Source organism: Pectinophora gossypiella, chromosome 28 (genome assembly GCF_024362695.1).
Source record: "Pectinophora gossypiella chromosome 28, ilPecGoss1.1, whole genome shotgun sequence".
Classification (NCBI taxonomy): Eukaryota; Metazoa; Arthropoda; class Insecta; order Lepidoptera; family Gelechiidae; genus Pectinophora; species Pectinophora gossypiella.
The window spans coordinates 199,518-212,522 of NC_065431.1; the positions used below are offsets into that span (position 1 = coordinate 199,518).

At 40.8% G+C, this 13,005-nt stretch overlaps 1 protein-coding gene across 2 annotated transcripts in view; it reads right to left on the reverse strand.

Annotated features, from left to right (window-relative positions):
* Positions 1-12,909, reverse strand: part of LOC126379178 (glucose-6-phosphate exchanger SLC37A2) — a 100,951-nt gene extending 88,042 nt beyond the window's left edge. For both annotated transcript variants that reach the window (XR_007568275.1, XM_050027851.1), the window contains exons 1-8: positions 12,460-12,909; positions 8,806-8,975; positions 7,599-7,679; positions 6,223-6,356; positions 5,216-5,345; positions 4,393-4,544; positions 3,433-3,498; positions 334-378 (exon numbers count right to left, since the gene is read on the reverse strand). Coding sequence is in view for 1 of the 2 variants with exons in the window: in XM_050027851.1 (XP_049883808.1) it covers positions 334-378; positions 3,433-3,498; positions 4,393-4,544; positions 5,216-5,345; positions 6,223-6,356; positions 7,599-7,679; positions 8,806-8,975; positions 12,460-12,614 (933 nt within the window). In the remaining variant the exon portion in view is untranslated. The remainder of the gene's footprint in view (positions 1-333; positions 379-3,432; positions 3,499-4,392; positions 4,545-5,215; positions 5,346-6,222; positions 6,357-7,598; positions 7,680-8,805; positions 8,976-12,459) is intronic.
* Between the last annotated feature and the right edge of the window lie 96 nt (positions 12,910-13,005).

Sequence of the window (13,005 nt, forward strand, 5' to 3'; positions counted from 1 at the left end):
AAGTGTACCAGTGAACTATTGAACCAGTGAACAAGTGAAACAGTGAACTAGTGATCCAGTGAACCAATGAACATGTGATCAAGTGAACTATTTTGGACAAGTGAATAAAACCCATTAAACAAGCGATCAAGTGAACAATGAAACAATGGAACCAATGAACAAGTGACCCGAACGGCGGTCAAGTGAACCAGTGAACTAGTGATCCAGTGAACAAGTGAACTATTTCGAACAAGTGAACCAGAAACCAAGTGAACAATGGACCCAGTGAACAAGTGAAACAGCGATCAAGTGAACCAGTGAACTGTTCTGTATGTGTGAGTGCGTGTGACTCACCGAGGGTGCGTTGGCGGAGTGTCGGTTGGGGCGCAGACTGGCGGCCTGTGAAGACGAAGTTAGTGCACTTAGTGTAATGTACTATACTCTATAATGTGAACCCTGATATCCTATGACCATATGGTTAATTGGTTACCGAGGAACTTTCCAGGCTACGTTACCCAAAAGCAACACAATTTCCTGGAAAGTCCTTCCTTGCGAGAGTTATTACATAACCAACATTAAAAAGTAAATAAGAATAAAACTGGATTTTATCATTTTACATTTAAGTATTTTTAATTCAATATTCATTAATATTTACCGACTTCAAAAAAGGAGGAGGTTCACAATTCGAACGTATATTTTTTTTATTATTTTAATAAGTTTCATTTTTAATAAATATGATTTTAATTTTAAGTACATTTAGTTTTGATTTAATAATAATAAAGTTAATAAATAATAATTTTTAACTTTATTTCATTATTATTTTTTGATTGTAATAACTTTTAATTTTAAAGTGACATAATTGTATCTTACAATATGGGTACCTACCCGAAATAACTGCATTTTATTTTTAATTCATCATCATCATCAGTTTAAGAGCCATGCTCTTGTCGGTGTAGCATTCTCCATGCTACTTTTTTAGGGAAAAATAGGGCAGTGGTTTCCCTCTTGCCTTCCGCCCCGCAGTACTCTGTCTGACGCGAGTGGGATGGCGCCCAGAGTAGTCTATTACATACAAAGCTATACTAAGACTCCTGTCCTGCGCCTCTGAATAGTACTGACAGTTACTGCTGCCCTCTGTCAGGTACCAGGTATTTTTTTATTAAAACAATAAAAGCAAGGAACATGTCGTGTCTTATCAGGAAGCGCGATATTAGGCCCTTGATAGACAAGAATGGAGAACGCTACACCGACAAGAGCAAAAACTACGCTCTTGAAGTAATACATAACATACATACATACATACATAAACTCACGCCCGTAATCCCTAATGGGGTGGGCAGAGCCACAAGTAATCAAAGACAACTTGCAACCACTGTTGATACGAAGTCCAAAGATGGATATGATGAACCTTATGGTGATAAGGGATCAGCCTATCGCCCATAACATTAGTCCATCATGTTAGAAGACACAATCCCTCTGTCGGTTTTTACGACATGCCCGGGAAGAGAAGCAGCTGAACGTGTTCTATGTTTTTTATATGCTCCCAGAACAGCATAGAAGCATAACATACATAAACTGCCTATATACGTCCTACAGCTGGGCACAGGCCTCCCCTCAATCAACCGGAGGAGGTATGGAGCATACTCCACCACGCTGCTCCAATGCGGGTTGGTGGAGGTGTTTTTTACGGCTAATAGCCGGAACCTACGGCTTAACGTGCCCTCCGAAGCAGGGAATCATCTTACTTTTTCGGACAATCAGGTGATTCAAACCTGAAAAATCCTTACCAAACAAAGGACAGTCTCACAAAGTGATTTCGACAATGTCCCCATCGGGGATCGAACCCGGACCTCCAGATCGTGAGCCTAACGCTCTAACCACTAGACCACAGAGGCTGTTTGATGAATAAAAAGTAGCCACGTTATATCAGAACGGTATGTCCCCTATTTTGTTGCATAAAATTTTATGTCATTTTGCATGGCATATATTTACTATAATTAAAACACATAATAACGGGTTCTTACCGCGTTTAAATGGGGATATGAGACTCCCGAGATATGATATGAGTCTGATATTATGTATGATATGGGGATATGAGTCTGTTATTATGTGTTTTAATTATGATAATAACCGCGTAAACTTAAAACAATGTATATATTTACTATTCCTATCGTTACGCATAAAAGGCATTAGGCATAACTATTTACACATAGTATAATAAAGCGACCCAACCGAACCCGGGACCTCCGGATCGTGAGCGCAACGCTCAACCACTGGACCACGAAGGCCGTTTAAAAAATATTAGTACTATTTATTGTTAGTCAATAATAAGTATTAAATTAGTGTAATTCTTACCAAAACGATCTAATAGTAACAAAGAAAAAGAGTGTATGTTAGTGTAATGTAAAGATTTATTTTACATCCAATAGAAAAACAATTGAGGAGCTCGGTGGCGCAGCGGTAAACGCGCTCGGTCTGCGATTGTTGAAGTTAAGCAACTTTCGCAAAGGCCGGTCATGGGTGACCACAAAAAAAAGTTTTCATCTCGAGCTCCTCCGTGCTTCGGAAGGCACGTTAAGCCGTTGGTTCCGGCTGCATTAGCAGTCGTTAATAACCACCAATCCGCACTGGGCCCGCGTGGTGGTTTAAGGCCCGATCTCCCTATCCATCCATAGGGAAGGCCCGTGCCCCAGCAGTGGGGACGTTTATGGGCTGATGATGATGATGACTTTCGTAATCCTTATATGATTTAATCTTTATGAACGAGCGACTTTCTAAGCCACGTTTGTATTACATAATTTATAGACTTAAATACAATGGTATTCCAATTGCAGTCGGTGGAAGGAAAGTGAAAAATAAATAGTTTATGTGACTTTATCACAGAAACAGTGTTTTATGAGCTCCCTGACAGAAGCAGGTCTGTCCACATACGCAGCACCCGATCACGAGTTGACGCGAAAAGCGTATCAAGGACACATGCGTGATGCTATGTTATTTAACATAAACAGCCTATATGCACCCCATTGCTGGGCACAGGCCTCCCCTCAATCAACCGGAGGGAGTATGGAGCATACTCCACCACGCTGCTCAAATGCGGGTTGGTGGAGGTGTTTTTTACGGTTAATAGCCGGGACCAACGGCTTAACGTGCCCTCCGAAGCACGGAATCATCTTACTTTTTCAGACAATCAGGTGATTCAAGCCTGAAAAGTCCTTACCAAACAAAGGACAGCCTCACAAAGTGATTTCGACAATGTCCCCATCGGGAATCGAACCCGGACCTCCAGATCGTGAGCCTTAAGCTCTAACCACTAGACCACGGAGGCTATGTCACTTATTTATTTATATTTATGATACAACCCCCGTTGCCTAGGTATTGTTGATTAATATGGCGCATAGCAACGGGGGTGTAAAGTAAGGTATTTTACATTATTATAATTTTGTGTTCATTTACCTGGTCCCCAACTATGACCTGGCTGGGTTCCTCTTCATCTTCAGGCTTCCTCGACTGGCGACTTGGCTGTGGACAAACAAAATGCAATTGGGTCGTGTACTGTTGTCGTCATTTTAAATTGGCAACACTGAAGTCTATCCTGTTGTTGCTGATTGGTCGAACAAATAGTTCGCAAAACCACCACTAGAGGTCTACGACGACGCGGCAAAATAACGGCTGAGCTTGGCCATTCTGGGCTGGGATGTCGATCAGATATCTTGCCTGGAAGACCCCGTGACGGTGAATTATTTAAGTTACGTATACGTAATATATATTTCTTATTTATATGCTATGTAAATACTTACGAGCCCAATAATTTTACTACAGTTTGGTTCATCGTGAAATACTTATAACCTTATTCTTAATGCTTATAAATTATACATATTTAGCCTGTCTTTTTTCAATGTACTTACTTACTTTATTAAAATTAAACTTATCCTTACGTGTGTATTAATAGAGTCTTATTTCAGTACTATATTCGAAACTGCGTGACACGTGATTTAGTTCATATTCTGACAGAACGACATGACGTATTTGGGTTCACATATTGGTACCAATCGACAAAATTACATAATTATATCGTCAGAATCGATAAAATGACCGTGACAAAATTTTTGCGCATGGTAGCCCTACATTGATGAGGTTGGTCATTGACCTCACAACCCGCGCGAGGTATTTGAAGGCATCGGTCGTAAGTCGTAGTGTTGCCATACTTGGCTTGGCTTGACTGAGTGAAGATTGGATTAAAGGTAAATTAACTATTGATTGAAGGGTGACTGAAAATTGATTGAAGATTGACTGAAGATTGATTGAAGAGTGACTGAAAATTGATTGAAAGTTGACTGAAGATTAAAGGTTGATTGAAGATTGACTGAAGATTGATTGAAAGTTCATTGAAGTGTGATTGAATGATAGACTCACCGCATCTCTATCAGGTATCACCAGCCCAACCCCTTTGGGCTCTGGCACTAAGAACAGGAACACCAGCCCGCCCGCCACGCCCATAGCCAAAGCGGGGTAGATGAATGAGAGTGACCAGTCCCGCTCCACGAACGCTGCAGCTAAGAGTGTGCCTGGAAACATAAAAGTTCACGACTACATCCCAATTGGGGTAGTTAGAGGTACATCCATCGCAAGATGAACTAAGTACCCACGCCTCACCGAGCTTTCTGTTAGACCAACGTGTGATTAGTGATCATGATACAATAGACGTTCTTTTTTTTAAAGAACTACTTCTATGCTGTTCTGTTCTGGGAGCAAATAAAAAACATAGAATACGTTCAGCTGCTTGTCTTCCCGGGCATGTCGTAAAAACCGACAGAGGGATTGTGTCCTCTAACATGATGGACTAATGTTATGGGCGATAGGCTGATCCCTTATCACCATAAGGTTCATCATATCCATCTTTGGACTTCGTATCAACAGTGGCTGCAAGTTGTCTTTGATTACTTGTGGCTCTGCCCACCCCATTAGGGATTACGAGCGTGAGTTTATGTATGTATGTATGTATGTTCTTTTCCCCGGCTATACAGGTTGTGAGAAGCTGCAGTAGTTTTAGGCGGATGAGACGTTCGTTATGTAAAAATTGACGATTCAAAGTGTAACTATGTTACTTACTGAATAAAGATATTTTTGAATTTTGAATTTGAATTTTTGATTTTGAATTTTGAATTTGAATTTGAATTTTGAATTTGAATTTTGAATTTGAATTTTAATGAGAGCCTGTGTCAGGAGGTAGCCTCACCGAGTATATTTCCCAGCGAAGTGTGCGAGTTCCAGATCCCGAAGATGAGCCCCTTCTTGCCGCCGAACCACTTGCCCACCACCGCCACGGTGCCGGGCCAGCCAGTGGTCTGCGCTATACCCGCACCAGCCTTCATGGAAAAGTTAATTTAAAAAATGTATGAATTCATGTTTGGATCATAAATGATTATCACGTGCTCAGCGGTGAAGGAAAACATCGTGAGGAAACCCACATATACATATCTTGTTTACATAGTAGTTCGACATTAAAACCGATAGATGGCGCTTTTAAAACGCGCTAACTTTGGTTACTATTTTATAAAAACCGCTTTAGTTACATGTTGATGTCACGAGATGGCGCCTATAGTCGTTTAAAACGCGCTAAAAATGACAATGGGTACAGGCGTCCCCTCAAGGAGGGGGTATGAAGCAAACTACACCACGCTGCTCCAACACACCACACATCTTCCGCACGTGCATTAGTACTATTATGTATTTCATTAGTATTTTACCTTACTTTTTCGGACAATCAGGTGATTGAAGCCTGAAAAGACAAAGGACAGTCTCACAAAGTGATTTCGACAATGTCCCCATCGGGAATCTGAACCCGATACAAAAAATAAGAAAAAGATGATTCCGTGCTTCGGAGGGCACGTTAAGCCGTTGGTCCCGGCTATTAGCCGTAAAAACACCTCCACCAACCCGCATTGGAGCAGCGTGGTGGAGTATGCTCCATATCCCCTCCGGTTGATTAAGAGGCCTGTACCCATTGTCATTTTTAGCGCGTTTTAAACGACTACTAGCGCCATCTCGTGAAATCAACATGTAACTAAAGCGGTTTTTATAAAATAGTAACCGATGTTAGCGCGTTTTAAAAGACTACTAGCGCCATCTATCGGTTTTAATGTCGAACTACTATGTTAACAAGATAAGTATAGCAGTTGAGGGGAGGCGTGTGCCCAGCGGTGGGACGTATATAAGCTGTTTATGTTGTATGTAGTATATTACCTGAACGAGGAGATAGTACGATATACTATGTATGCCGGCGGTGTACCCCACTCCGAACAGGTAGCAGAAGATGGCGGACACCAGCATACCCAGCGACAGGAAGTAACGGAGATCCACGCGCTCCGCTATTAGGCCTGCGATATAAAAAAAATAAAAATATGACACCATTCTGGTAATTCCAAAAGTGTACAATTATTATGGGGATAGAACCCTAAGTAAGCGAAAAAAAAAAGTATATATTATTTATTATTCTTTTTTTTTTGTTATGTTGGTATCATTATATGTTTATTGCACCAGCCCGTGCTCCAATGAATAATCTTCTTTCACCCTAAGGTTGCCTGGCAGAAATTGCTGTTTAGCAATAAGGCCGCCTATTGTGCTTATGTGTTATTCGTATGTTTATGTCCTTTGTTTTGTTGTAGTGCAATAAAGTATTATTGATTGATTGATTGTAAGCGCATACCTTATCTCATTAACAGTTTGCCTGAGAACATTAAAAAATGAGCCAAAAATGTTTAAAAATAAGTTAAAAAAATATTTATTAGATTTAATTTAGCAGGTACCTTCTTAATTTTGTAATTTAACCATGTTTTAGTGAGACTCTGATCCTGCAGTCAAATTGCTTATGCAGTTTTGCAGGACATTGCATTTATACCAGTGTTACTTAAGGCTTAATAATAATAAACAAAATACATACATACATACATAAACTCACGCCTATTTCCCACCGGGGTGAGCAGAGACTATAGAATTATTTGCTTCGATCCTGACACACTTCTCTTGCTTCCTCCACATTCATCAATCGCTTCATACACGCACGCCGGTTCAGAGTAGATCGTATTGAACTTTTTCTAAGGACATCTCCAATTTGGTCATCGTAAGTCCTTCTCGGTCTTCCTCTGCCAGCCCTACCATCAACTTTCGCTTTATATACCGCTTTTGCAATTCTATTATCCTTCATCCGCTCTACGTGTCCAAACCAACCTAACATTCCCTTCTCAATCCTAGTCACTATATCGTCTTTTACACCACATCTCTGTCTTATCACACTGTTTCTCACTCTATCACTCAACAAAATAATAATAAAATAAAAAGGTGTAAAGTGGCTTTATGATATCTGTTGGCATTGCGCACTTACTTTTAAATGCGCAAACGTCAAATTGTAATATTAAGAAATATCAGACGAATTGCATCGATGTGGCTTTTTTAACCCCCTAGGTGTTATATAAAGAACAACGCGTGGCCTTAGAGTGAAAACCGCGCAAGTATCTTCTTGAACAATCACATTTGGATGTACATAACAAAACCTCGATTTTTTCAGTTAATGTCATTACGGGTAAAAATTGAGACCACATTTTTTTTTATTTAAGACTTACCGGAAACAAACATGGCGGCCGCATATGAGAAGAGGAACGCCGAATCCAACGCGCCCAGCAACGCGTTTGCTTCAGCCGTATCTGACGGAGAATATTGAATAAAATAAAACTGGCACTAAAATTAGTAACTATCTTATATAAACTGATTCAGTTCCACATTGCTCTCACGAGGTGGCGCTAGTAGTATTTTAAAACGCGCGAAAAATGACATAATATTAATGTATTATTAGTTTAGTGTGTGGATATCGTCACTAGATGGCGCTAGCGGTAATTTAGTAAAAATAACTGGTAATCCACACATCGTTAAGCCGTTCGTCCCGGGTACTATTTACTGATGTGAGTAATCGTTACATGAGCCATGTCAGGGGCCTTTGGCGGCTCAATTGACCCTGACAGGGTTGATGAGCCTGGTATTCCACCTCACAACCCACACGATAAGAAAAGACTGGTAATAAAATACCTCTTTTTTGACGTTATTGTAGATTTGCGCAGATGGCATCAACTACTTGGCCGGACAAATGGGGAGCGCTGAAGGCTCACCCGGTACAACGTTTAAGACAACAGGCCTGAGGGTGCCCAGTTTGGCGCGAACCTCGGCTCAGGGCGTCGTCTGAGAGGAAAAATATTTGAAAGGATTAATCGACCCTAGTGGGTCGATAGCGTTAAGCGCTGATTGAGGGAAATCGTCGACCACGCCGGCGGGGTCGGGGTGTTGAAGTGTTTGGTGTCGCGAGCTGATTGGCTGCCTCTATGGCTAGAGTAATCGGGTCGTCGGGATCGTATATTACGTCCTTCGAACGCCGATACTTTTCAGTACCGTCCCTGAGCGGGATGTATTCGGATAATAAAATACTAGAGATAGGCCGAGTACTCGTTTGATACTCGGCGTACTCGGCGGGTTTTTTGATACTCGTACTCGGCCGAATAACTCGGTTATTTGATAACGAGTAACGAGTATACAGCCATTGGTAAATAACAAACTTTTTCAATTATTTATTTACTATGACGTGCAACGTGATGTGTTTGTTTGCAAAGAAAAGGTTAACGTCATGTCTTATAGAGAAGTCAAGGAATTGGCCTTTGATAGACTGGAATGGAAAATGCTACACCGACAAGAGCGTGGCTCTTAAATTGATGATGATGATGAAAACTCGGTACTCGTTACTCGGCAAAAGTGTTACTCGGCGCATCTGTATAAAATACCAACCGAAGGGCGGCCAGTCACACCAGGTGTCGTCCCCGGGCGGCACGCCGGGCGGCGGCACCAGCGCGCTGCAGTTCCTGTGCAGCACTGACTTCACCACCGATATCGGCTTGCGCGTCAGGTGGTACGTCATATACGTTATGTACGTCAGCCCGAGCACGCTCGCTTGGTACCTGCAATAGAGGCGCATTGTTTATCTGTTTATTATTGTTTTATTGACAGCCTCCTATCGTGGCCGCTTACTATGAGTCTCGTGAGGAGGCTCGGTGTCGCTCAGCGGGCAATGGAGAGAGCTATGCTCGGTATTTCCCTGCTGGATCGAATCAGAAATGAGGAGATCCGCAGGAGAACTAAAGTCACCGACATAGCTCGGAGAATTGCAAAGCTGAAGTGGCAGTGGGCAGGACACATAGCGAGGAGAACCGATGGCCGCTGGGACGGAAGGGTTCTGGAATGGCGACCACGTGTCGGACGACGCTCAGTGGGTAGGCCCGCTACAAGGTGGACCGACGATCTGGTGAAGGTCGCGGGAAGCCGTTGGATGCGGGTAGCGCGGGACCGATCGTCGTGGAGATCCTTGGGGGAGGCCTATGCCCAGCAGTGGGCGTCGTACGGCTGATGATGATGACAGCCTCCGTGGTCTAGTGGTTAGAGCGTTAGGCTCACGATCTGGAGGTCCGGGTTCGATTCCCGATGGGGACATTGTCGAAATCACTTTGTGAGACTGTCCTTTGTTTGGTAAGGACTTTCAGGCTTGAATCACCTGATTGTCCGAAAAAGTAAGATGATTCCGTGCTTCGGAGGGCACATTAAGCCGTTTGTCCCGGCTATTAGCCGTAAAAAAACACCTCCACCAACCCGTATTGGAGCAGCGTGGTGGAGTATGCTCCATACCCCCTCCGGTTGATTGAGGAGAGGCCTGTGCTCAGCAGTGGGACGTATATAGGCAGTTTATGTGTTTATCTGTATGTATGAGGAGCTCGGTGGCGCAGCGGTAAACGCGCTCGGTCTGCGATTGTTGAAGTTAAGCAACTTTCGCAAAGGCCGGTCATAGGATGGGAGAACACAAAAAAAAATCATCTCAAGCTCCTCCGTGCTTCGGAAGGCACGTTAAGCCGTTGGTCCCGGCTGCATTAGCAGTCGTTAATAACCACCAATCCGCACTGGGCCCGCGTGGTGGTTTAAGGCCCGAGTTCCCTATCCATCCATAGGGAAGGCCCGTGCCCCAGCAGTGGGGACGTTAATGGGCTGATGATGATGATGATGAACGGTTTAATGCCGTGGTCCAGTGGTTGAGCGTTGGGCACACGATCCGGAGGTCCCGGGTTCGAATACCGGTTGGGACATAACACAAAAAGTAGTTGTATTATTTCCTATGATAACCGCCTGACATTTAATTTAATTATAATACTTTTTGTATTGTATTGTGGAGTCATATCATATAACGAAACATTTTTTGCATGCTACTCTAAAAATTTAATTTAGAAACTATAATTTTTATTACTTTTACTAACCATATATGTACCACATTTTTTTGCAATAAACGAATTTGAATTTGTGCTGATGTCCATATAAGTATAGAATTACAAGAACATACATTCATTACCTTAGTTACAGTTCAGTGCAATGACTCACACAATCATATTATCATATTACACCTCATCTGTTTTATAATGTTTGCGTTGACTCATACCAAGTAGGTTGTTTTAAATGCAGATGTACACATTTATCGGCAGGCGCGGAATATGTGATAGGTTAGCGATTCTCTCTCTTTATTTAAGAGCTGGGGCGTTAAAATGGCCACATTAAAGCAATTCATCTACATACATACATAAACTCACGCCTATTTCCCACCGGGGTAAGCAGAGACTATGGAATTCCACTTGCTTCGATCCTGACACACTTCACTTGCTTCCTTCACATTCATCAACCGTTTCATACACGCACGCCGGTTCAGAGTAGATCGTACTGAACCTTTTCTAAGGACATCTCCAATTTGGTCAATGTAAGTCCTTCTAGGTCTTCCTCCAGACCTGCCATCAACTTCACCTCACTAAATACTTACTGATATCTAGGGTTGCCATCTCTAAAATTTGGAAAACAGGACAAGACGCGAAAACCCTGGATTTTAGAGTCCGAAAGCCGGACATGTCTTTTAAACATATTCAATTTAATAAAAAGCAATTGAAAATGTCTACCTTTTTTTTATGTGAACTTTTTTTTTCATTCATTATTTTAACAAAACAGAATCATATTACAATTTGCTGCAAATTGTTTATATAAATCAGCCTTTTTAATTCTTGAAATAAGAAAACAAAGACTTATTAAAATATTAAACAAAAACATATAAATATACTTGGTTGTAAATATATTATTGTGAGCATAGTGCGTGTATCGCGGGTGGCCTAAATTTTTTTATTTATTTATTTTTTAAAACCCGGTTTACAAATGAAACCTAGACGCTCCCCGGATGCCCTCTAAACTAGGACAAATTCGGGGAAACCCAGACGGATGGCAACCCTACTGTTATCTAAGTTTGGTAACTTAACAGTTATTATGATAACAGGAAATGATGATTATGAATGTCTTATTTCATTAGATAACATTATCATAATGGTGACAACTATTTGCACATTACTACGAATAATTAAAGTGAAGAAGATATAATCAGACATTTGCCTCAATTTGCGAATCTGTCATTTTGAGAAACTGTCTTTCTGCGAAACCGGCATTTTACGCAATCTGACATTTTGCGTTTCCTCAGTGGCATCATAAATCTCATTTTACTTTTAGACTTATTTTCGAATTTTAATTACAAATTAAGTAACAGTGAGTACGACTTTTGACCGCTTTTATTGATGATGTCACAGGACAGTATTTCCATTCAAACTGCGAAGAAAACTTTCGTTTTGATGTTTCGTAAAAATTATCTCATTTGATTAGGTTGTTGGGTAGCGTATTGGAGCAGCTTCGGAAATGATTATCAGGGCCCAAGACTTCTTCAATTGCTTTTTATTCATAGATTTTTTTAACATAATTAAAGCACATAATAACGACACACACACACAACAATACAACAACAAACACACATAAAACAATGTATAATTAAGATCATTTCACACATAGGTAACAACAAGAGCAACAACACAACAACAACTGCAACAAAACAAAACAATCAACAACAATATGTAAGAAACATAACAATTTTGATATTCTATAACATCCATCAATTTTAGGCAGAAATTTAAACAACCCTCTCAAGATATTAGCCAATAACCCAACAGAATTAAGTCACTAATATAAATAAGAACAAAAACTTTTACAACAAACATTTTATTCTCCACTTTCAGTTCTAATGCATAGAATAAAATTTCAAAGAACCCTGATGGCTTTATTGTGGGAACACAAAACAAAAAAAAAAAGACTTGGCTTAAAAGTTGTGCAACCATGCCATAAAAAAAATGCCTTTCATATTTTCAGTTATAAAATCCCACAGTATCCAATTATTTATTACTACTCTTATCTCACACGTGTTAACGTTTTATCTCAGCTTAGGCTAAACATAATGTAATATTGTGAACACTAATCATCGTCTATAACGACCATGACATTATTTCATTACTATTACTATTTTTTACTAGTAAAATCGTGACTTACCATCTTAACCTGTTGATTTGCAGCCTTGGACACAGCCACCCGGAGATTTTTTGTAACCACTGGATGCCTAACGGGGCGTCCTTGCTCACACCGTTCATTTTAAAAATATAATGTTTTTTTCTTCTAAAACCTTTGCAAAGGGCCCCCAATACCATGCCAGTGTATTGGTCACATCCGCCCCCCTACACAGAACACCACCCGCATAGCTTTTTGTTTGTCAATAACTCATGAATTGTATAAGAACAATGGATCAGTATAGTAAGAGAATTTTCGTCAAAATAACACAGTTTACAGAGATTAAACGCGTATTTTTAAATCGTAAAAATAAAGGGAAGATAAATGCTACGTTTCTCTAAACACAAATCACTTCGCGGTGCGGAAATTAATCGAATATTTTCAAATTTTCGTGATTTCTATCCTACAGCAGACTCCACGTCCACTAACGTAAATGTCAAAGTGACAAACGCTGTCAGTGTCAATTGCATTGAGGTCAGTAAAAGCGTGTCGTTTACATGATTTGCATTTTCTTGTATAGTAAGAAATTGT